The sequence below is a fragment of the Leptonychotes weddellii genome, chromosome 8, assembly GCF_054177405.1.
Source record: "Leptonychotes weddellii isolate Sample4059 chromosome 8, ASM5417740v2, whole genome shotgun sequence".
Classification (NCBI taxonomy): Eukaryota; Metazoa; Chordata; class Mammalia; order Carnivora; family Phocidae; genus Leptonychotes; species Leptonychotes weddellii.
The window spans coordinates 34,278,564-34,304,395 of NC_138376.1; the positions used below are offsets into that span (position 1 = coordinate 34,278,564).

General features: G+C 43.0%; 1 protein-coding gene and 1 long non-coding RNA gene across 33 annotated transcripts in view; one reads left to right on the top strand and one right to left on the bottom strand.

The window, feature by feature from the left end:
- Positions 1–9,358, bottom strand: part of LOC145723005 (uncharacterized) — a 54,274-nt gene extending 44,916 nt beyond the window's left edge. For 4 of the 29 annotated variants that reach the window (XR_014147692.1, XR_014147693.1, XR_014147691.1 and 1 more), the window contains exons 1-3: positions 9,105–9,347; positions 4,972–5,139; positions 2,621–2,677 (exon numbers count right to left, since the gene is read on the bottom strand). This is a non-coding gene — a long non-coding RNA (uncharacterized LOC145723005). Of the gene's footprint in view, positions 1–1,761; positions 2,363–2,620; positions 2,678–4,520; positions 5,140–6,494; positions 6,558–7,218; positions 7,455–8,980 lie in introns of those variants that run through there. The other 25 variants (XR_014147679.1, XR_014147676.1, XR_014147675.1 and 22 more) reach the window with 16 other exon arrangements.
- The window catches only part of RUNX2 (RUNX family transcription factor 2), a 123,963-nt gene that overhangs the window by 61,622 nt on the left and 36,509 nt on the right, over positions 1–25,832 (top strand). For 3 of the 4 annotated variants that reach the window (XM_081828360.1, XM_081828357.1, XM_081828358.1), the window contains exon 4: positions 5,298–5,471. The exons of the other annotated variant lie outside the window; for it this stretch is intronic. In XM_081828360.1, coding sequence (XP_081684486.1) covers positions 5,298–5,471 — 174 coding nt within the window. The remainder of the gene's footprint in view (positions 1–5,297; positions 5,472–25,832) is intronic. 4 annotated transcript variants of the gene reach the window in all.

Genomic DNA, 25,832 nt, shown 5'->3' on the forward strand with positions numbered 1-25,832 from the left:
TCCCTTTGAGGGAAGGATAGCTGATGTGTACTGCACCCGCTGTGAGTACAGGGCATAGAGTGTGATGGTCTGGCCGGGCGCCCACACTGCTTTCCACCGTTGTTATGCAGTTCTCAGTAGACTTTTATAAAAATGGGCAAAATGGGACCCATCAGAGAGGCAAGTTTGTTTTCGCAGTTCATGCAACACAGTTTCCAGGTCTTCACGTACCCCTTTCAGATGCGTGATCTTTTAAGCAGAAATCCTAATGGCAGCATTCCCAACTGGCCTCTGTGAGTGTGGGCCCCTTGCGTTACCAGAGCTGGGCGGGGAGGGACGGGACAATCAGCTGCACTCTTGCTTAGGGACCTAACTGTTCCTCATGCGTCTTTGCTCTAAGGATGTGTGAATGCTGTGACCTTTGGATCATGCTTTCTTCTCGTGCCCCTGAGTTTATTGCAACAAAAGTCATATTCAGCCAAATACACTCAACTTTTTGAAAGAAATTGTTTCTGAAAATTACTTTTTTTTTTTCCATTTTAAATCCACTTTGACCGTGATTTCCCCTGGTGCTGCCGTGTTATACTCTAAAATAAGCTGGTTGACAGTGGGAGGGAAAAGAGCCTGGGACCAGCAGTCAGAAACCCTGAGTTCTAGTCCTGCCACTAACTATGTGATTTTGGGCAAGTCACTTCTCTGCTCAGGGATTCAGGGTCCTTATTCATAAAAGAAGTACAGTGCTCTGAAATGTAGAGTCAGAATGATTTCTGTTGTCCCTTTCAGTGCTCTGATTCTAAATGACTTGCAACAGTGCTGAAGAATTATAAGTGAGGGCTTTTTCAGAAAGCAAGCAAGCAATTAACCATTCATTTAAATGAATGTCCTTTAGGGAAATTTCGTAGCAAGCACCAATAAGGTCTGGTCTCTAAAGAAAGGCTTTGCCCACTGGATTCACTAGATTGCCAAATAAAAGAAGGGTTTTTCTGGGGGGGAGGAAAGATAGCATTATACTATGATATCCTGGGCCAGAAAGTTTTCTCTCCACCAGGACATTTATCTAGAAGAGGAGAACATGCATTCATTGAATAAATATTTGTTGATCACCTACTATATGGCAGGCACTAAGTAAGGGTACAACTTTAAACAAGACAGAGCACTCATCCTCATGGGGCTTCTATCCTGCAGAGGAGACAAATACACAAGATAAGTACAGATTGTGGTAATAGCCATAAAGGATATAAAGGCAGGGTGTGCTCAAGGCGGAGGAAACCTGCTCTGGGTATAGTAGGCAGGCAAGACCTCTCATAGGAAGTGGTGTTCACTGTGAGGTTGCAGGAGTGAGAAGGAGGGGTCCCTACAGAGAAATAGGGGGGAGAGCATTTTGGGAATATGGAGAGGTTTGGGATGGGAAAGTGCAAGTAGACCATGTCAGATGCCCAGAGAGAGATGATGGGGTCCTGGACTAGGGTTGTACCAGTAGAAGTGAGAGCACTAAGTGGCTTTGAGATATACTTTCAAGATGGAAATGACAAGACTTGGTAATAGATTGAATGTGAGGAGTGAGGGATAAGGGGAAATCAAGGAAAATGTCTAAGTTTTTGGCCGGTGCCACTTACTGAGGTGAGGGTACTCCTAGAGAGGAATAGGGTTCTTTGTCAAGAAGAGTCAAGAATTGTGTCTTAAATATAGTGCATTTAAGGTATCTTTTAGACTTCCCAGGGGAGAGTCCAGTAGGCCGTGGGACCTACAGACCTGGAACTCAGGACAGAGGTCAGAGCTTACCTCGGAAATGGGGGTGTCATTGGAGCAAACAGGTGGCATCGAGTAGGTGGGACGGTGAGGTCATCTTGGGCAGTGGTCCTCTGCTTTGGCTACACACCAGATCATGCTCAAAGCTTGTACAAAATAACTCCCCAGGACCCACTTCCCAGTGATTCTGATTTAATTGAGCTTATGTGGGGTCTGGACATCTATATTTTTCAAAGCTCCCCGGAGGATTTTCTTATCTAGCTGGAGTGGAAGAGCCACTGCCCAAGGGAGAAAGTTTCCCATTCTTTATACCTTCCTCCTGTTTGGAAGACACACTCTTCGGCCCTTCGGCTGACATTCAGTTCTCCCTGTACCATGGCAGAGTCCCCTGTCTTTGATTTAACTCAGTGTGCCCTTGTCTTCCATGCTCTCGATTTCTGAAGCGACTCCATGAGTGTGGAGGACTGAAGAACGCCTTCTTTCAGCCCATAATTCACATGCTAACCCTGATGTGGTTTAGTGGTAGCCGGTGTTTGTCATGGTTGAAAGATGAAGAACCTGTTCAGCTTTTGTTCTTCCTTGTGCTGTAAGAATATTGTTGTGGTTGTGGTGGTGGCTATGAAGGGGCCGACATCTACAAGGAAAAACGCATCCTTTTGTTTGTATGTACGCAGCCACGGACAGATATTCCTTGAATTATGCTAGGTGTCTGTAGATACTTGGTAGCTCGTGTTTGAAGGTAATTTCCAGAAGGTCATTGAGGCTTTTAAAATTTCACCTGCTCTTACATTTTTCGTACTTAGCAGTGCTGCTTCAGGTCCTTTATTCTCGCCTACAACCTCCTGTGGCTTCCCTGAAGCCTTGGGCTAAGAGGAAAAAAAAGCGTACTCACCCATCCGTATGCTGAGCTCACATCTCATACGGTCTCCGGGAAAGCCCAGGGAAACGGCTGTAGAAAGCAGAGGCAAGGCTTTATGAAGTTTACTTGTGACCCAGAGCCCACATAAAGTCCCAGTGTTTAGAGGAGCCATGCAAGATCGTGTAGCCCTCTCCTTAGCCCTCAGGGAATCTGCCATTCCAAAAATGTGGCCTATTAAAAAAAATAACTTCCAGGGACAATTCCATAAGCTCTCTTGTTAATGTTTACAGCTGTATCAACACCACACCAATACTTCTTTTTTTGTATGTGTGTGAGGAACAGAATCCATGGATCTGACAGGGACAAGTGCTATATAATTCCCCAATTGTGAAACTAGTTAGACCCAGCAAGATGCGCTGATGGAAGTTTGTGTGGGGTAATGGGGGAGCTGTTAACTTTGTAATCGAATCCTCGTGGCTGCTTCTGCTTGCGTTGAAAATCAGCCTTGGCACCACACAGGGCTTAGCTCTTAGGTGTTTCTGCGATTGGGAGACTTTCAGTCCTCCATGGCAGCCGTGAGAGGGAGGGAAGATCGAGCGAGAACGCCAGCCCTGGTGGTGCCACACGATGAGTGGGAAGCTGCTCAGCTAGGACAGGAACCGTGTGCCGTCCAGGCTGAGCTGGCCAATGGCTGAAGACCACAGGCTCCTTGTTTGACCTCCGCAGGCCTTACTGAGTTGCTTTGTCTATGAGCACCTTGCTTGCTGGCGGTCTGGGGGCTGTTGGGGTCATCTCTAAAGGCCCCGTTGAGTTCTAAAATCTATTCATAATCCGGATAAGAAGTCCTAAACAACGGGGAAAGCAGCAAAAAAAACAATGACTTTCCCTGACCACTTTTTCTCCTGGTCTCCCTGTCCCTCGTTGCAGCAGATGCCCCAGACTGACGCTGGCAGGAAATAGGGTGGTGGGTGCATTTCAGTTAATGGGCCTATTTGGAACATGTTTGGCTGCGGAGACAGCTACACTCATATTACCAAGCCTTGGCTTCCTGTCTGTTTTCTTTGGGCTGGGTAGGCAATGAAAAAGGAGACAGGAAAATACATTTTGGGGCAAATAAAATAAGGAATTTGTCTTATGAAGACAGCTTATAGCTGGGAATTCTAATGTTCACCTTAACCCTCTCCTCATAGATTCCTCTTGTCCTGTACCAAGAGGAAGATGAGGTGTTCTCGCTACCCATGGAATATACCTCCTCATTCTCAAAGGCTCTTAACAATCTTCCTCCTGGGCTTTTTTTTTTTTTTTTCTTTTATGGATAATAATCCTCATTCCCTTAGTTTTTCTTCAAAGGGCAAATTCTGATTCCAGTTATCACCTTAATGGCTCTTCTTCTTTTTTTTTAGAGAGAGAGAGAGACCATGTGTGGGGGTGGGGAGGGGCAGAGGGAGAGGGAGAGAATCTCAAGTAGGTTCCCTGCCCTGCATGGAGCCCGATGCGGGGCTTGATCTCACGACCCTGAGATCATGACCTGAAATGAAGTCAAGAGTCGGAGGCTTAACCGACTGAACCACCCAGTTGCCCCTTAATGGCTTTTCTTTGAATCAGCTTCAGTTTCAGTTACAGTATGTTGGGGTAACATATTAAGGCCTCATTCTGGTACAGAATATGGAAGAAGGAATCTATAGTATATTTCCATTCATGTATGAGGCGTTATCATGTTTGTCCACCGCTGTGCCACTCCACAGATGTGCACTTAACTTATGTAGCACCAAGATTCAGAGGTTTTCTGTTATACTTGCACCAAGACTTGCTGAGAATGATTTCATGATTTTCAAAAAGCCTTAGGACCTTAGTTATATTTTAATTTGCATATTTCTTTAATATCTAGAATGTCCTTAGATTTTAGACTTGAATAAACTAGAAGAGAGACAAAGTTGGTTGTTTTTTTTTTTTTTTTAAATAATGGATTCTCACATTCACATGGTAACCCAAAGGGTATTTTTCAATTTCTTATACAGAATCAAAAAACATTCGCTCTGATTTAACATAGTTTATCATATGCTTTTAGGTTTTAGGGTCTCACAAAATATCCAGATTCCCCTGGAGAATTTGAGTTTCCTTGACTATATTTCTATTTTTTCCTCTTAAAGGGGTTCTAGGTTTGAGTTTTAATTTTTCAGAAAAGAGTCACAGTGAGGTGTAGTTGTAACATAAAAAAAGAAAAGTCACTTACGGTCATCTTGGAAATTTCCCTTTGACAAATGTGTTTGTCTCTGTTTCTACCCCAATTTTGGGATAATAAGTGTGACATGCACAGACTCTCTGAACTATGGGGAAGTTTCCTCCCTCGTGAAACAAGCAAACACACCCCAGCACACAACTACCTTTCCCACCGTCACCAAGAGAGGAGGCACCCAGAGAGTCTCTCCAGAGTTCCAGCGTCCTGGCCTCGCTACTGATGCTCGACTCCGAGTCACCCTCTGGGACCCTCAGCTCTCCATTCGTAGACCAGGGGTAGGAACGCTTGCCGCCAGATGATGCTTATAAAGCTGCTTAAAATGGAAGGCATAATAGAGACATTTCAGTATAAATATCAATATTGATGATTCCTTGGCTCAAACCCCCCAGTATGTATGTTCACATATCTATTTAGTATGGTCAATTGTTCAGCTAATTAATATGCTTTTATTTTATGATTTGCTGTTTCCAGGGCACAGACAGAAGCTTGATGACTCTAAACCTAGTTTGTTCTCTGACCGCCTCAGTGATTTAGGGCGCATTCCTCATCCCAGTATGAGAGTAGGTGTCCCGCCTCAGAACCCACGGCCCTCCCTGAACTCTGCACCAAGTCCTTTTAATCCACAAGGACAGAGTCAGATTACAGGTAAGACAGACTCCTAGGTTTCACCTGCACACGCTCCGGCAGGCTGGGGGTGAGGGGCTGCCGCGTGAGACGGACTCACGGCAATACTCCTGGGCTGTGAAATGGCTTTATTATTATGAAGGAATCAAGCCGTGAAGGATCTTACGGACCTTCTTCTTCTTCTTCTTTTTTTTTTTTTTAATAAAAAACAAATTCCAGTGTGCAGTAACTTTGGGATGAACTTTGGGGGAAGTCGCTGCTGATGCTGCACTCTGGAGCATTGTCGTGCTGCACACGGGCAGATGGTAATAACTATGCTCTCTGGGAGAATGTTTGTTACAAGTTTCTGGACCGTGCCCCAGGTGGCGCAGGGGAGAGCATCACACCCTCACTATTAGGAAATTAGTGTTACTGTCTCAGATTTGGGCTTAAATGTCTTACACGGATAACTATTTCATTAAGTGTGCTTGACGATGGCCCAGGGCTAACAGGAAGCCTTGATGGGTGGGTATACGGCCAGGTCAATGAGCGGCTCATCAGGCAGACAGATTTTGCTGCTGATTCACATTTAGCTCTGGGTCCTAATGCGGCATTTCTCTTGATACTACATTCTAGTAAGCTGCTTACTACCTTTCTTCTTAAAAATTAACTTCAGCGTTGCATTGCAAACTAATCATTCACATTTGGTGCAGTGAGACTCCCAACTCTCTCTCTCTCTCTTTTTTCTACCCCACTTGTGCAAAAACAGATCTTGCTTTTAGTGTGATGGCTTTTAGGTCATGGTGACAGAGGAGTGTGTTAATCATCATAGATCTTTAATTTGCTGATCACAAGTATTGAGAGCTGATGTCACCTAGTCATGTCATCTAGTTTCTGTTGTTGGCAGGGGTGGACTAGAATGGAGGGAAAATAACTCAAAGCAAAATGTACAGTAAACTCTCAACGTGGATCTGTTCTAATGGTTAGGTTTTGGTCGATAGTGCTTAGGTGTTGAGTGTCCTTAATGGTTTATAAACATAATCGTTTATAAATGGAATGACCTACCTCTCTCTCTCTCCTGCCCATATTAGTTATATGTCTTCTTGGATGTTTACTTAGAGTAGGATTCTGTAGGTATATATATGTATTAGTATGAATATAAGGGTATACCTGAGTATATATTTAAAAAATAATGCAGAATTATAAAAATAAACACTAAAGAGAACCAGAGTTCTGCATCAGAGAAGAACATTAGAACTCTGTGAAGAATAGCCATGTATTAGCCTAAATGAGTCTCTAAATGTTGATATGTAGGAATCAAAAGGTTAGTGCCTTTACTGGACATATGTCCTTGATAAAAATGCAGGGCTGAAATTCACACTAATTTGTGAACGTGAAGCTTGTAGCTCTAGGTGCTACTGCATTTAAAGTAGTGGGCTTCAGATCTTTGATTGAGGTCCATAAATAGCTCTCCTTTTATAGTAATCTTTAGACCATATGTGTGTATGGAAACATTTGGATACATATATAAAAGTGCTTATATATGATTTGTAAGGGACTTATGGTGGCTAATAAAATATATATGAGAAATATACATATTCTATGATTTGGCAATCCCTGGGTTCTTTAAATGTTTGATTCCTGTAATCTCATCCTTAACTGCCTATTACATTTGGCGAATGACGAATGCTTTCAAAATGGCCTTTGAAAACCGGGTGTTGCTAGATCCACTTAAGAAGATGCTTTGCCCTCAAACCTAAAGATGACATCATAAAAAAAGAACCAGAGGACATTTTAGAAACTGAAGGTGTCTTAGATACAATTAACCAAGAGGCCAGTAAGAATGGCGAAGAGGATCTCCCGTTTAGCAGCAGATGTAAGTGCAGAGAGTAACGCTCTGAGGAAGTGTAGGAGAGGGCTTGGGCAGATCAGGTCGTGACTGCCTCCGTAGACTGGGCTCAGTGCTCCTCGTCATCCTCCTCCCTGTAGGGAGGCTCAGGAAAGTCAAGCTTCTTGTCTGTAGTTCTACATCAAATTAGTGACAGAGCAGAGTTAGGGCTCTCAACTCCTGATACAGTATGTTTTTTCTTATACAATACCATGCTGCAACACCATCATCATCAATTACAAATAATATTTATATATTCACTGGATGTATTTCTAAAAATGAAAATATAAAACAGTTGTATTTCTAGGTACCAAAAGCTTTCCGAAATTAAACCATGAGAGAATTAGCTCTGCATTTGGGATGACAGCACCAGTATAATTGATTTCTAGATCGGTCTTCTCGTTTTTCTAACATTCACAAGGTATTGGGCCCAACAACCTCCTCCAGCCTTCCCGATTTGCACATTGGCGCGCGCGCGCGCACACACACACACACACACACATGCCACGCCTACCCACTCCCAGCCGTATGGAATTTCTCTCCATGCTCCTGTATTGTCAGTGACATAATACAAGGTTCTACCTGTAACCAAGAGTGTGCACGGTTCTACCATGACTCAGATGAGTAAGAGAACCAAGAACATCCATAGCAGCAGCAACTTCCAAGTGAGTTGAGTCAATTTCATTTTTTTTCTCTCTGGGTTAATTGTCTTATTTATTTAGTAAGTATGAATTAGAGCCTTACCACATGTAGAGAATTGGGTCTTAGGTAATATGGGATGGGGGAGAAGCAAAGTGCTCTGTCCTTGGGTTAAAGTCTAATTGAAGGCAGAACTATCCTTCCCAGCTCTTGCACAGCCACATCCTCTCCCCAGATGATAAGGTAGTTGTTCTCTGAGGACACGTTCTTCTCTCTGTACCCCCTTACTTAGGCTGTTCATCCTCCGGTGGTTACTGTTTGCTGAAAGGTGCCATCTATCCTTCAAGGTCACTGTTAGCTTCTTTAGGAAAGAGTCTTGGCACCTCTGTCTACAGGCTGCCTAGCCATCCTCTAAGCTTTAGTTGAGATTGCCTTATTTTACAGCTTCCACATTTTTTCCTACCCTGCTAGACTGCAGATTCTTTGAGTGATATATTACGGGGATTTATTTTGGTTTGTGCCTAGCACAGTGGTAGCATCTCGTGAACTGTTGAGTGAATGAAAGTTTATTTTTATATTTTTATATTTTTTAAGATTTTATTTATTTATTTGAAAGAGAGAGAGAGCATGAGAGAGAAAGCATGAGTTGGGGGGAAGAGCAGAAGGAGAGGAAGAAGCAGACTCCCCACTGAGCAGGGAGCCCAATGAGGGACTCGATCCCAGGACCCTGGGATCGTGACCTGAGCCAAAGGCAGATGCTTAACCGACTGAGCCACCCAGGTGCCCCTAAATTAAAGTTTAGATGAGAAGAAATCTGTATAAGAAGGGCTGGGATGTCATGCGTTATTGGCAATAACTGTTTCTAATTTCCTGTCCCAGGGTGCCATTGTTCCCTGGTGATGAACAATAATGGCAGAAATCACATTTCAGTATAATACTTACATAGTTAAACCATTTGGTTTCATTCCAGTGTAGGATCTACATAATTGCATTATTAATTTTAAATTCTACTTACGAGCCTTACCTATAATGGATTTTGTAACTTCTTTGCAGGATGTCACCTCAGCATTTTAGTTCATGGAATCCTTTGGATAAAGATGTTTGTCACCTCTCATTGGTTTGGCCCCCTTGATATCTCAAGCTCTTACCTCAAGACTGTAGATGATGATCGTGGTTGTATGATTGCTGCTGGTTCTCCCACTTGCCAACAGAAAAGGGGTGACGTGAAGTTAGAAGTCATGAACTGAGGAAGTGATAGGCATTTAGTGTTTCATATTTGTGTTCTCCATTGTCTCTTGCGGGGCTAACGGTCCCAGCCATGCAGTGGGCTGACTTCTTTGCAATGCTCGTCTCATGGTGTCATTCTGTCCTAGTCATGAATGGCTGATGTTCTATCTGAGGGCCCAGGGCCTCCTATGGCTTCCTGAGGAAGTTGCTTCCTTCCTCTGTACAATTTTTTTTTTTTTAATCTTTCAGACATCTGGTGCCTGTCTCTGGGTGCTAGGAAACACCTAGTCTGTCACAAATGGCTACTTCTTTGGATTCAGAATGTGGTGATAGCAGTGGAGGAGGGATATTATGTTAGGAGATATTACTCAAGGTAATCACTATTTTAAACTCAGTACTTTGTGGGTGGGTGAGCTACACCTAAAACAAACAAATGATAAAAAGCAGACTTAGCCCTTAGGGTTTGGTGGATTGGGACATTCATCTAACCTTTGGGGTGGGCATTCTGCTGTTCTGTTATTCATTCTTTCAAAAAGTATTTGAGTGCTTACTGTCTGCCAGGCATTCAGTGAACAAGATAGACCCAGTTTCTGCTGACAAGGAGCTTACATTTTTGTGCTAGATATAGTCTGTAAATGGATAAATAAGCATACATACAAGATAATTTCAGATAACACCATGCATTGAGAAATTAAATAGGGTAATGCATTAGAGAGCAACTTAGGGAAGGAAGAAGGTAATTTTGATTAGAAAGTTGGGACATTGTTCTTTGAAGAACTCGGAAGATCATGAGGAACAGCATTTCAGGCCATAGAAAAGTCATGCAAAGGCTCTCAGGAAGCAGTGACCGTGGTGGGCTCAAGGGGCAGGAAGGTCCGTGTCAGTGGAAATAATACAGAAAGGCAGGCAGGGAATGGATTACGAAGAGTCTTTGGGGACCTGGTAAGGAGCTTGGGTTTTGTTCTGATTGCAGTGGCGTGCTCTTAAAGGATGTGAAGCAAGAGAATGACATTGTCTAATTTACATGCTTTTTAAAAATCACTTTGGTTGCTGTGTGAAGAGTGGTTCGTAAGGGGCAATGGTAGAAACAGGGTCATCATTTGGGAAGCTGCTGCGATAGCTCGGGAGAGAGTTAAGGATGGTAGCATTTCTCTTATTTCTTCATGACTCAGATCAAATGCCAGCATCTCTGTCAGGCTTCTTCCAGCCTACCCACGCTGAGCCTAAGGCTCCCATATTCCTGGTCCCCTTGGTGACAATTATCTGTTTACACATCTGTCTCCTTCATCAGACTTTGAGCTTTTAAAGTTTAGGGCCATGTTTTATTTACCTTTGTGTCCCCATTGTCTTACACAGTGCCTATTGCTTTGTGAGTTTGGTTTGGTGATGAATGAATGAATGGGTCATTGACTTCTTCAGGAAGTGTGACCCATTATTATCCTCGCCCTAGTACCTATTTGATTGAACTATTATTAGCTACCCTTTACTGAATGCATATTGTGTGCCAGGCATTGCTGTAATGAGGTCAGTTCATATGCTCCTTACCACAGCTCTGTGAGGTAGGCGGCATTATTAGGCAAAGCTGAGGTTCTGAGAGACCAGACGCCTTAGATACCTTGCCCAAGGTCCCACGTACAGCTAGGAAGTGGTGAATACAGGAATGGAAGCCAGATGTGCATTGCTTCAGGGTCCCATGCTCCTTAACCACTGTGCACTCTTGGGAGGCTGAAGCATGCTTCTGTCATGGGTGTTTCCTCCCATTTCTGTACCTGCCGACTTTCAATGATGTCGTTCTTCCCCACTAACGAACTAGTTTTGGATGAAGTTCTTATTGAAGCTTTAAAACAATTCTGAAAAGGACATATCTTACAGGTGGAAGAAATTGTTTCTTTGAGACATGACTCACTAAAAGCTTCTTCAGCCATTATAGTCGATTGTGAGCTCCACATTCTTAGTAGGCAGTTACCCTCATCCCTATCAAGTCGGCCATATTGCTGACAATCTCAGTGATATGTGTCCTAAGGGACTAATTTCTTTCCTTTCTCCCCATTGGATAGTATTTAGAATCCTCAGAGATGATATTTTCATAAAAGGGATGCGTTAGTAGTATCTGAATTATGCTCTAAAGTGCAATAAAATTGTTTTTAATGATTAAATTACAGTTATGTGAGTATATATTCAGGGTAACACTTTTAGAAATATCTCAAAAAGCAGCTTGGCCAGGCATCATGTAGAGGAATAATCTTATCAGCAGTTGCATTGACTGAAGTCAACTTTGGTCTGATTCCCTATTGCCTTGGCCAACAACGCACCTTTAAATGCAAAGAGGATCTCAGCCAATTGGGCCAGCTGAGCTTGGGCTGTGTATGTTTGGCTGTCCTGGGCCTGAGTCCACCGTGCTCACACTGAAACACTGACTAGCATAATCCTTTCCTTTTAATGTGAAACAAGGTGGGAGGTGACATGGGCATGGGGTTGGGGGTGGTGGGCGGTGGCTGTGAGTGTGAGGGAGAGCAAGGCCGGGGGACCGTTAGCAGGAAGAGTGACCACAGGTGCTATCAGCGTGAGAGGGTGGTGCGGTGTAGAGAGTGGGGGAGATAAGCGAGGTTTCACGCTTTATGACCACCATGGTCTTACTCACCTGTAGGCATCTAGCATCTGAAAGAACTGCAATCACCGCATTCAGTGGAAAGGCTGAAAGTACCGTTCTTTTACTTTGGTGGTGCTCTTGGTTAATTTCTGAGGTTATCAGAAAGTCCTGTCCCATCTTCTTCCTTTGAGATGGTGTGAGCAGGATAGCCAAGTAAATTTGCTGCTGTCGTGCACATCTGTGAGCTGGAAATCTCTTTAGAGGAGGTCACTGGTTACCGTCCTTATGAGAAAATAGTACAAATTATGTGTAATTGCCCATCCATTCAGCTCCGGAAGGCACCTTATGAAGAAGAGCAGAATTCATGTTCATCCTGTGCTGGCTTTGAAGAATAAGGCTCAGGGAGACCCCGTGGAAAACTGGTGGTCAGTATGTCATGCTGTTTCTTAGCCTGTTAGCAGCGTCCTTAGATCAGCTTCATAAAGATTTCTAGACTTCTGTCAGTAGGAATTCCCTTATTAACTGAAGATGCTGTGGCTTCATTATGCTTTTAGAAAAATGGAGAGGGGCAATGTTCCAAGAAAAATGAATTTCTTGAGTTCCAAAAACTAACCTTTGTAATTTCCTCCTATCTGGACTAGAAGATGCATAGTTAATACCTAATTGTGGTAAGAAGAATCCATCTACATAATGCCTCGCTTTATCCTTCCCCAAGACTGTTTCTAGCCTATCTTTGGGTCTTTGCCCAGAGGAAGTCTTGATTTCTTTCTTTCATTCATTTCTAGAGCATTTTCTTTCTCTGTTTGGTTTTATATCTGGTTTTAGCTTTACATACACACATATATGTGCACATGTAATACAGACGTACAGAGACATGTACATATGTATATGTGTACATGGACACATGCATGTCTTTCCTCTTCACTAGTTGCCTGGGGAACTTTCTTGGCCCTTTTTACCTTTTGCAATGGACTGTAGGCAAAATAATCAGAATAGGAATCTAGCTTTGAATGAAATATTCACCCTACAAGGCCAGCCCAGGAGAGGGGCATATCAGGCATACAATTTGATATAGTGGATGCTCTTGTGGTACATTTTGATGTTTAATCACTGATGGGCACGAGGACTTCAAACTGAGAGTTGGTGTATATTGTACTGTGCAATATTAAAAGTAACAACAATATATTACAAATATTATCAGTTTAGAAAGTGTTTTGAGGGGCGCCTGGGTGGCTCAGTTGGTTAAGCGACTGCCTTCGGCTCAGGTCATGATCCTGGAGTCCCAGGATCGAGTCCCGCATCGGGCTCCCTGCTCGGCAGGGAGTCTGCTTCTCCCTCTGACCCTCCTCCCTCTCATGCTCTCTGTCTCTCATTCTGTCTGTCTCAAATAAATAAATAAAATCTTTAAAAAAAAAAAGTGTTTTGATTCCATTTCCTCATTTTAATACGTGCAGAAATACTCCAGGAATAAAACTGTATGTCCCTCCTTTCATGTAAGACTGTCAGATATTTTTCTAGGGCTTTGTTTATTTGGCTAAAGACTTGCTTTTTGACTGTTTCAGAACAGTTAGTGGTAGCAGTATTTAAAAGACGGATATCACTGAAGAATCCATATTGTAAAGCTTGTTTAATAAATAAGAAAACTTAGGCACCAGCAGATTTCAGAAACTCTCAGAGCTAAAATCAGTGTCCCAGGAAGGTGAAATCTGACAAGGTAGTTTTAGGTAGAGAGGAGGTGAGGGGAGAGGGGAGAGGGTTAAGAAGAATGGTAAATGTTTGGAACAGTCATCAAGGTGAATGATGGGAAAGGAAAATGACTTTGGCCGAGCATCGCTGAGGAGCCGGCTAAGGATAGAGATAATTGGAAGAGCCAACCAGCACAGTTATGTGCTTCTCCCCTGCACTGGCTGTGGTTTGGTAATAGGGGTGGGCTCTGGTGTGGTGGATCATCAGTGAGAATGACAGTCTCTCCTAGGATTTGGTAGGACTTGGTACAAGTCAGGGAAAGAAGGAAGATATTGAGCCAATTACCAATAAGGAGGAATGTTCTGGAGGTCCATAGGTCATGGTAAACATGGAAGAACTTCTGAAGAGGAGTTGGCTCATCTTGTGACTTTGGAGAATGAGCCAAGTGGAAAGGTTATTCGGGGAAATCCAAGTTTCAGGTCAGGCAGGAGGTAGGAGTGTCCTATGGAAAGCTTGAGGGTAGATGGGAGTTCTTGGCCGCTTCTTCAGCCATTCCTCACATGATGGCTGGAGGTTCCATTTGATGCTGCCTTGATAAAACACAGTCCTCTAGCTATGTGTGACCAGGGCAGTAGGGGTCTTCCAGTACTGTGTTCATGCATCTTAAGATTGTGTTAACTTTTGTCATCCCATCACACTGTGGCTTGCAGTCCAAGGAAAGCTCTGCTCTTAGGGCAACCTTCCTCCATCCTGTCTTGACCAAATGCAGTGCTGTGCACCCTTGTACCTCTTTTTTCCATCCTTGAGGGTTATTTTATAGTTCTGATGCTTCACCCAGTGTGTTGGCTATTCCTCACAACTTTGTCTCATCTTGCGGCTTAGAAAGGTGGTTTCTAATTCTTTAAAGAGACTTTCATGAACGTGCTGGACATAACTAGGATTATAATGCCCTTGAACCTGCCACTATGCATCTCTCTCAAAGCCGACCATGAGTCATCTCAACAACTACTTTCTGGTAGGCCTTTTAACTGGCTATAGGTCACATTAGAGATAAGGTATATATCTTGCTGAGGTCAGGATGTGCAATGGACAGGTGAGCTATCTTCTAATCTAGGGCTTTGGTAACCCTAGGAGATAGGTTTTTAGTGAACCTGTTCTGCTTTCTTCTGATCATCACTGTGGAGCTCAGGTGTGAAAAGCTTGTTGTCCGCAGGCTGCTGAAGGTGACTTAGTGTTTTCAGTGGACTGCAAGCAAGTCATCACCAACAGAGGCTCCAAAAAAACTAGTTGACATTTAGATCTGACCAACGGTAGTGCTTTCCTCAGAATAAGGTGAATGGAGTAAGCGAATGTCTAGCGATTGTCTAGTAGAGGCATTACCTTCAAATACTTTACCTTCAAATGCATTACCTTCAAATAATGACTCTCAGGTGGAAGAGGAAAGCCAGAGAGCAAAGCTAAGATTAGTAGTGAGTGGAGTTATGGGGAAACAGACTTTACTTAATAAAACTTTGTAGCCCTGCTCTGTCAAATAGAAGCCCTCTGCCTACTAGTCTCCACAAATCTTGCAATATTGTGCGGTATAACTCATCTTGGAGCAGCACCTTGAATTCGTTTAAAGCACAAGTCTCTCTCCTCTGTCTTCTTCCTCCCCTGGGCCTCAATGTCCTCTGAAGCATGTTTGTTTTGCTCCTTCTATTTGAAGATCATTCTTCTTGATAGGGAAGATTAAATCAGAATAGTGTTGGGTAATTTTCCTTTCTGTCAGCAGTAAAAGTTATGCCCATTGTTTTCAAACTTTGGCGCATATTAGGCATCACCTGGAGAGCTTGTTAAAAGGGCAGGTGCCCAGGCTTTACCCCTGAACCAGAAGGTATGAGGCGGAGCCTGCTCAGATCGCAGTGGCAGGCCCAAGGCCGGTCACCGCAGGCTCCCCTGCTCAGCCAGAGCTGATCTGATCCAGCCTCAGGGATCTCAGGAGCCTCAGCCCTGTGGTGGTCGGATGGTGTGTGGAAGCAGCTAAGTGCCCCAGGCTGCTTGCTGGCTTTCCCGGGCTCTGCGCCTCGTCCATTTCAGCTGCTGTTTGCCCTATACACCTTTACCTGTTTGCCCAGTCCTAGACTGGACTTGTGCCCTGTTTCTATTATGATGCTGTCAGACGGAGATTTTAAAAAGGCATATCTGATTATGTCACCTCATACTTAGAACACCTCGGTGACCTTCCATTGCACTTAGGATAAAGCCCCAAACCTCTAGTGTGGCCCAGCAGGTTCTGCCTGCTCTGACTCCTCCCCTGTTCTCCTCTCATACGATTTTGAACGTTTTGTCGGTAATCCACCCACACTGGCTGTCTTACGTCCTCCAAAAACTGTGCTGCCTCCGTCCCAGGAACCTGATACTCACTGTTCGCTTTGCCTAAAGCCCTCTTACCCTTACCTACTGATCTACCAGACTCTTGCTTGCCACTGAGTTCTTGCCTTAATTATCACATCACGTCACATCACATCATAGGCCCCCCAGGTGTGGTTGGGGTCCCCCACTGTGCGTTGCCATGGTGCCAAGGACTCTCCTTTCTAGTACTTATCACAGTTACATGATTAGTTGATGCATGTCAGTCTTTGAGAGCAGGGATTAGGTCTGTCCTTATTCACCATTAATATCCCTCATGCCTATCCCCCTACCACAGGAGGCCACTTGGTCCCTATTTTTCGAATGAATGAGTGAATGGTTGGATGGGCGAATGAATGAGCAGGAGATTATTCTTAGCACCACGGATACCATCATCCATCTGACAGCAGGAATCACCGTGTCTGGGGACCCTCTATAATGCCCTAGCTGCTGTAGCTGACCCCCCTGGATGTTGACATCTGCCTGATTTGACCTGAACTGACTATACCCACTTCAGTATGGGGATTTGAACAGAAGTTCATTCCCCCTGGCCAGCCCCACATCCCGGTTATATCTCAACCAGTTCTGGTTCTGTGTGTAGCTTATTCCCATCCTTCTGCTGGCTTTACCATTGAGGTCCAGGGTCTGCCAAGGCTGAGGCCAGATTAGGTGTGACATGTGGTAGAGACTCTTGTTTCTTCTATTCAGTTTTTTTTTCTAAATAAGGCAATTCCCTCATTTTTTATGAGACAGTTACGAGTCCCAGTCATCTAAAAGTTGGTGATGCTTTGAAGGCACTTCTCATTACCTTGTCTTAATTCAACTTCCTTCTGTTTTTTTTTTAAACTTTTGTTGTGGCATATGACCTCTTATACTGTACATATCATTTCTCGTTCTCTTCCCTGCTATCGTCTCCTAAGAGTGACTAAGTCCCTCTTCTCCCATTGTTTGCTTGTGACACCACTCATCATGCCCGGTGTTCCCTACGTAGCATCCAGTTTTATTCAAACAGTGTGCTGCTTTGTTCTCAGATTTCAGTATACAGCTTTGTGAATCAGTTGGGTTGGTCTTCCGCCAGATGAATCAGGTAGCCATCTTGGTCCGTTTGAGGAAGCCCTGGGTGGGGACAAGAGGGGGAGTCAGCACCCTGCTCTTGGGGTCTTCTCTGCTCTGTAATGGGGGTTGCTGTGAGGGCCAGTCCTCAGCCACCTTTCACAGCCAGCCCAAGTCTGCTCAACACACCTTTAGTAATTTCAGTGACAACTCCTATCTCCAGAAGGGACTGAGGGTAGGGAGCCCGCTTTCCTGAGTAGTTAGAATTGTAGCATTTCCTGGTTGAAAAAACCCCTTAGCCATATAACCCATCCGTTCTCATCTCCTCTTCCAGGTGCAAACGGTGAGACTCCGAGAAGGTAAATCAGTGGTGCGTGGCTGCACCGTTGGTGCCAAAGCCTCCAGTCCAGGGCTTTCCTGTGCTGGGAGAGAGAAGCCTGTTTGGTTTAAGAACCATGTTTCCTACTAGTCAAGAGACACAGAAGTGAGTGGGAGAGCTCATTCTAAAAATCCAGTCTAGCTAACAAGGTTATTAGAGAAGACGGAATTTAAACTTTTAGTATTTAGTGTAAATTGTTTTGAAATGGGAGTTAATGTACATATGGATGTGAGGGTATTTGTATTGTGAATGATAGTAATATGACAGGAATAGTTTAGGATAGGAAATTGTACACCTGCTTCTCTGTTGAGATGACTGGCTTTATTTGACCCTGGTAGCAGCTGGGAGGGTATAAATCGTAAACTAGTAGACTCTATGCACAGTTCATTTTATTTTATTTATTTATTTATTTTAAAGATTTTATTTATTTATTTGACAGAGAGAGCAAGAGAGGGAACACAAGCAGGGGGAGTGGGAGAGGGAGAAGCAGGCTTCCCGCCGAGCAGGGAGCCCGATGTGGGGCTCTATCCCAGGACCCTGGGATCCTGACCTGAGCCGAAGGCAGACGCATAACGACTGAGCCACCCAGGTGCCCCACACAGTTCATTTTAAATACCCCAGTTTTCTTAAGAAATATTTGAGGTTTACACAGGCTGATGTGAGTACTGATTAGGGGAAAAAAAAATGGGTGGAGGCTAAGGGGTGGGGAACGTGGAGCTTTCTAATTGTACCCTGCTCCCCAAATAGAGCAGGTGCTCCCGGTAGACACACGGAGCTTTGGCAGAAACCATTGGCTCCCGTAGGGTCACATTACACAGAAGCCTCCAGGCACCACAAGCAGGAAGGAGCCTTTTGGGCGCTGGTTCAGGCTTTGCCCCTGTTAACTTGTTTCCTCCCGTCTCTGCGTGAAGTTCAACACCATGTGCATGGTGTGCCTTGTTGTGAGTGATTCTTAGGCAAGCAGGCCCTTCTTCACACCCATGCACGTTTAACCAAAGTGTTTACAAAAGGAGGCCCGCTAAGCACAACCACTGTGTTTCCACGCTTAACCCCTCACTGGGCTTTCACACAGCTCACTCCCACTCTGCTCTCCCCCCGCCCCCACTCAAACTTAAGACAAGATTTCTACATATTTTCCTAGAGTCTCTTCATTTTCCTAGGGTGTCTTTTTTTCTAACGATCTGCCTCCTTCCTCTCTTTTTTTGACCCCCAAGTGTTTGGAGTCCACTTATGCAGACATGGAATTACCTTCCAGTCGTTTGAGAGTATGGATCCTCTCAGAGCCGTGACTCTTTCTATACCGTTGTAGGAGATGAATGGCCACTCCTTCCTTTTCCCCATACTGGTGACTGAACTTCAGAAGCTATGGTCCAACTCAAAGAAGAGAGCTTGCTCTTCTTACATCCACAGGTTTAAATAAATGGTTGTCTCCATTTTTGCCTGATGCTAAGACACCTTGAGACATGGGAACCACTCTTCCCCAACTAGCATCTGGGAGCATCTCCTGGGTATGTTGCCTTCTGTACTTTTTGTTTTGGGGGTTTATGGCACAAGCTCCATGTAGCCCAAGCAGAAGGAACAGCACTCTAGAAAGAGAACTTATGAAATCCCCTCTGACATTGTTGCCCCATGGTTCATTTCTATCTCTAGAGCGGTTTTTAAAGATACAAGTACATGCTTTGAACATTTTTGAGTTAATTGTTTATATCTGTCCGTTTTAACTTCCCCAACTGCTTGCCTAAGCTTTTTCAAGGCAGGAAAGGTCTTTTGTGTCCTATCTGCCCCTTAGGCCATCCCACTGCCACATGGGCATATAGAAGCTGTTTATCACAATCAGAATTGATAATTTGCTGCTCCACCAGAAAAGCATGCAAAAACTCCTCTCCCCCTGCCCCTCAAAATCCCTGTTAAGGTGGCAGTAACGACCATTTGTACTTCGCAGATGGAAAAGGGACGGCTAATAAGAGCCTTGCCCTTGACTTAGTGAGTTGGGAGAGAGACTGTAAAGTGTTCACAGACCTCTGGGCTCCTGGTGTCACCACACAGTGTTGGTAGTCGCGGTGTCTCTGATAGACTCTGCCTCAGTTAGAACCAATGCTGAAGGATTCTTTTTTTTTTCCCCAAGTTTTTATTTAAATTCAAGTTAGTTAACATATAGTGCAGTATTGGTTTCCAGAGTAGAATTCAGTGGTTCATCACTTACATACAACATCCAGTGCTCATCACAACAAGTGCCCTCCTTAAGGTGCATCACCCATCTAGCCCATCCCCCACCTCCCTCCCTCCAGCAACCCTCACTTTGTTCTCTATCTTTAAGAGTCTCTTATGGTTTGCCCCTCTGTCTGTTCTGAAGGGTTCTTTATGTCAAATGACTGGTTCCTTTTTATTCAACCTGAACCCTAAGTAGCTAGATTTGGTCTGTTCTCACAGAGGAAACCACGATTTCTTCTGGAAGGGTGTAGTTATAGACCCGAGGTGTCTACTAGGTAGCCTGACCTTATGTGCCTGGTGGTGGTTCTTGGTAGGCTTGCACAGTTCGATCTGGGGCCCATTTTCTCAGTGGTTTCAACCAGGTTCTAGTAGCTCTCTCTGCCCTAGGTCCTCTGCTGCTTTCTCTCCTCTCTCATTTAGTCATCTTGCTTGTCACTTCCTGGCTGTGAGTACAGCAGTTCCCTGATAGAGGGAAGACCTGATTTTCTCTCAAGTTTATCTTACAGGTCAAATTTGATCACAAATTCCCTTTTTAAAACCCCCATTTTAGGTGAGAGCAGAGAAGTTTGGGGGAGAAATAGGGTACAGTCCTATTTAAATGCTCATGTCCTATTTAGGATTTCAGATTTCCCAAGCACTAAGGAGTATGTGCACATAAAAAAAAAAAAAGCACCAAAAGTTTTGTTTTTAAATTGTCATATCTATATAAAAACATATGTCAATACTTTGAATCTCTATAATATGGTCATAAAAATATATTGATACTGTTTCTGAGGACTGTCGTGTAAAAATAGTGAGTGATAGTTTTAAAAACACCATAAAATATTTAAAGCTCAATAGCAGTTTTCATTTCTTTTGAACAATTTCTGAGAAAGGAAGTTCACTTATCCTCTGAAAGCTCGTGGGTGCTTATGAGTAGTTGCTTATAGAGAGTTGCTTCTATCCTCTGAGACACGAAAATCAAGAATATTCTCATTTATGTTGGAGTGGAAGACACGGTACCTCCCTCTGCGTTCCTGCAGTCAAAGAGACAAACCATCTGGGTGGGGTGGACTGAAGGAGTGGGTTCTCTCAGCCCCATGGGACCTGAAATCAGGGTGAAGACAGTTTCTTGTTTGTGAATGGCTAATTAGTAGGTTTGTCTCAGAACAAGGCCTTACACCTTTCCCTGGTAGCAACCTTAGGATTGACCAGTGATGCCTAAAAACCACCAGTCACCTCCTCTGACTCACCCAAGTTCACAGAGAATCCCAGAAGTCTCAAGTTTCTTCAGGAAGTTGAGTTCCAAAACTGTTTATGAGATCAGGTTAAGGTGACTTTTCTCTATTGTAAGCATTAATAATTGTCCATAACAAAGCAAATATGCTGTAATTGTGTATTTATGATAGGATTATGTTTTCTTGGTGATGGGGCATTTAGGAAGCAAGATATTTTATAGCTCTTTTTTCCATTACAGGTTTGAAAAAAGTTAAGGTGTACATATTAAAAGAATAATGGGAAGACAGATTAGGATTTCTTGGTCTGGGAGAAACCAAGACTAAGAAAGAACACCATTAAAGTTTAATGATCATAAAGGATATTGACATGACCAGCATGGATATATTCCCCAAATAGTGGACTTTAAAACTATAGGAAGCTTTCTAAAAATTGTCCTTTGCTAAGATAAGAGATTATGGGCTGGAAACATAAATGTAGAATGAAGGTTCAGGAAAGGTAGAGGTTTTAACAATGGTGAACATTTGTTGGGTTCTTCCCATGAGCTCACTCTTTATTACTTTATCTGGTTTGACCTTCATAACAACCTGAGGAGGAAGGTCTTCTTATTTATCCCCATTATACAGACTAGGAAGCTTGAAGATTGGATAGATTATATATGATTTGTCCACAATCACACAGGCCAGAAACGGTGGAGCTGGGATTGATGATATCATTCACAGCGTATTAGAGAAGGCCTTGGGGTGTTGGAGACTGTTACCTTTTGTTTTTGTTTTTTTTAGAGATTACTGTCTCCTTTTTATATTATTTCTATGTGATCTAGTGGACCCCCATATGGCAGTTCTTGTGTCTTATTTTTCTATAGTAATTCTCTCTCCTTAAGTAGGTCATTATCATAGAATCTTAGGATGGTTACCCTGAAAAAGATTGGCTGGGCTCTGCAGTCTGTCCTCTGGGACAAAAAACCAAAGAGAGACCTCACTTGTTAAGGATAGTGAGAAGTTATTTTCGCTAATCTTGGATATCTTCAGGAAGGACCGCCACTAAAAGCAAAATTATCCTTTGGTAGACTGTTCTAGTGTATATTCTGGAAGTCAGGGACTTGATGCAGAAACTAAAACCTCACTGATCCAACTTCTTTTATCGCTGAAGGGGAAGTTAGAGAATGAGTAATTACTACTTCATTATAAAATTTCATTGTTCACTCAAGCCACCCTGGGAGGTTCCTTGAATGTTTGTTTATTGAGCACTTACTATGTGCCAGGCATCGCACCAAATTCTGTTGAGTCTGATCTTAGAAAACTTCAAGAATAACACTAGGCAGCCCAGCCCCCCTGGATCATTTAGAGTCAGATTTTTAATTTTTTTGAAGACTTTATTTATTTATTTGAGACAGAGCGAATGAGAGACAGAGAGCATGAGAGGGAGGAGGGTCAGAGGGAGAAGCAGACTCCCCGCTGAGCAGGGAGCCCGATGCGGGACTCGATCCAGGGACTCCAGGTTCATGACCTGAGCCGAAGGCAGTCGCTTAACCAACTGAGCCACCCAGGCGCCCGATTTTTAATTTTTTTGAATGATAATGATGATTTGCCACTCCCTGTGTATTATTTAATCCTTACAACAACTCTGAGATGGTATTATCATACCCATTTTACAGGTGAAGTGATTAAAGCTCAGCAACATAAAGAAACATAATAACCCATGTCACACAGCAGGGCCTTGACCATGTGAGCTCCTAAAGAGAATAGTAATAATTTTAATATAGCACTTGACAGTTACCGAATGCTTTTACTTATATCATCTCATTTACTTTTGTGACAGACATGGTAGTCGTTATGATACTCATTTTACAAATAGCAATAATAACTTGTATTTAAGACATACTTCATATGTACCAGGAATGCCAGATAACTCATCAGATAAGGCCATGTTCATGGAATGCTCCCAGCAACCCTAAGAAGCATCATTATTCCCATTTTACAGATGAGCTATTGAGGGCCTGAAGTTTAAGTGGCTAGCTCCAGCACAGTGGGGAGCTTGTGTGCCCAGTGAGGGCACAGGACCATTTTGTTATATTCACTTTACCATGTTATGCTCCCTTATTTCCAGAGGAGGAAACTAAGATTCAGAGAATTCCCTACCACACAGCTTATAAATAGCAGAGTCAGGGTTCCAACTCCTATCCTTTCGCTAGAAAGCCCACTTGTTCTCCCTAGACTGGGCTGCCTCTCTGCGCAAGGAGAACTGAAAGGCTGCCCAGATTAAGTTCCCCGATTCCTCTGTGATATGTTTTAAATGTTAATAACTTAGTCATTCTTTACATTTCTTTGTATTTTTCCCCGTTTTTAGGCAGGGAGCCCTATACTACTGCTAACAGCATGTACATGCAGGTTAAACTACTTGCTCCGGAAGTCATCCGGTCAAGTTAGATTAGAACTCAAATCCAGATCGGAGTCCTGTGTGCCCAGCTCAGTTATCTATGTGATTCTTGTCTCGTCTATTGAAAATGTGGCCTGAGAGAAGGCCTTCCTTTTATGAGATTGCTTTCTGTTGCTGTGACGAGTGCATCCTTTTCCATCTGAAGGTCATTTACATTTCTCAGAAACGTAATGAATTACATTAATGGCTAAAACAAGGAAGCATGTCAGTATCAGATATATAACAAGGACCACTCACTCTGATTTGAAATGTTGCCAATCTATACAATCTCAGCCTTGAACTTTTTAAAGCACGAAAGTTCATTACTTTAATGACCAAGTCCCCTTTCTGAAGGAAAAGTTTATGTTAACCATTTACAGTACTATACTTTCATTCAAATTACGAACTCCAGTAAATGTTCCCTAAAATTGAGCTGGATGAAATTTTTCTATGTATCTGTTGATATAGTAAACATCAGATAAATATCCAGATGTATTTAATTATTTTGACTCAGTATGTCCTATTTAGACAGCCTTTAAATAAATTGTTTCTGAATTGAACAAATAAACAAGAAATGGCTGAAACTAACTGGCTTTGATTGTATGGAAAAACCGAGAGGCTTTAAAAGAGGGATCATTTCAGAAATATCCAAGTCTTGTTATACTCATTTTTATTTTTAGAGATAGGTCTGCATTGACTATTCAAACATATTAATAGTTTTTAAAAAATTAAGCTTTTCATTTTCAGAGGCTGATAGGTGTTAGGGGAATAATTTTAAACCTGTTCCAAATGTATTAGTGCCAATTCAGATTGTTTTAACTGTGGGACTATCCTTGTGTCACCAACAGTTCTTTTTAAAAAAAGACAAGAATCAATACTTACCGAGTGCCTCTTTGTGCTAGTCATCTCTTCGTGGTTTTCTCAAGTAATTCTCATATCCCTGTGATTCAGACATAATTTACCCCCCAACCTCTTTTATAGATAAGGAAACCGAGGCTCAGAGTTGCTGAGTAATTAACCAAAAATCACACAGCTAGAAAGTAGAAGTCTCAGACTTGAACCTAATTCTGCACATTCCAAAGTCCCTGAATATTCTAATATACAGTGCTGTCTTGTGAACAGCCTTGTGTATTAGAATTTTTAAAATTAGCAAAACATTTTAAAATTAGCAAAAAAAAAGTTAAGAGAAATTTGCTTATGAATCTGTTTGATTAGCCCTCCAGTAAGAACAAAACGGTTTGAAATACACACTGTAAATATACAGCAAATTTACCTGTTTTACTTATGTAGACTGAAGCTCCTTTGATAAATGTACTTGGCCTTGAGCTTGTGCCTCCAGGAAACCCCATGGAGATACATCAAAAGATACTGTTAATGCTCAGCAGTTAACCCTAACAAGTTGGCTGCCCATTATTTTTATTATTACAATGACTAGGTAACACTAGGCTGTATTCCAAACATGTGACATCTTTAAAAGAGATTCCAGAAGGATGAAAGACGTGTCCCTGCTCTTCTGTTTTGGGTCATTTTCTTACTGTCAGAAACTCGTATGCTTAACATTGAAACTGGATGGTGATGAAGCTTTTCAGTTTTTTTTTGTTTTTTTTTTAAGAGAGGGGGTGGGGGAGGGGCAGAGGGAGAGGGAGAGAGAGAATCATAAGCAGACTCCACACTCAGCACAGAGCCTGACATAGGGCTCCATCTCACCATCCTGAGATCAGGACCCTGAGATCATGACCTGAGCTGAAATCAAGAGGCGGACCCTAACCAACTGAGCTACCCAGGAGCCCTGAAGCTTTTCAGTTCTTTTTTTTTTTTTTTTTTAAGGATTTTATTTATTTATTCATGATAGAGAGAGAGAGGCAGAGGCAGAGGGAGAAGCAGGCTCCCCAAGGAGCAGGGAGCCCAATGCGGGACTCGATCCCAGCATCCTGGGATCATGACCTAAGCCAAAGGCAGATGCTTAACCATCTGAGCCACCCAGGTGCCCCTGAGGCTTTTCAGTTTTTAATGGCAGTTGACTTTGAAATTAAGTTTGTCTCTTTCTTAAAGGTTATTTTCTGGGGTAGCTTTAGCATGAGAATCCTATAACTGGCTGCCCTCCTTTGTGTTCTTCTCACATGCTGCTGCCTCTGTTCTCCTCTCTACCCCAACCTCCTAACACTCCCCCACCACCTGCTAGAAAGTGTCATTCATTGACCTGCCTGGAAAGAAAGCGAAATCATGGAATCCTGCACTTTATAAACCAAAGAGCACATCTGAAAGATAATAGCCGGAAATGCAACAGTCTACCTGTTCTTTAACCAAGTTGGTTGTTCAAAGAAATTCTATCTTAAGAAAAAAGATAAGAATAATATGTGTTCATTGAAGTAATATGAGAAGATACAGAAAATAAATAAAGTAGAATTCAACTTTGTAAAGATAACTGAAGCAGATTGTTTTTTGGATGGCCGTTAGCCTTTCCAAATAGAAATACTGATGTGAGAGAGAGAAATAGTCCTTAGTCATGATCCCATTTTTGTCACACTCATCGAGCCTGGAAGTCCAGAAAGTTGTGTGCCATGCAGGGCCTGAAAGGGGTGGGGGGGGGTCGTGGGAAATAAACACTCCTTATAGAGTCTCACTTTTCTCTTGCTTTATCCTTTCTCAGTTTGAGGTTGCCTGTTCGAAGTCCACAGTGGCCGGTACACTAAAGATTTTTCTTCTTTT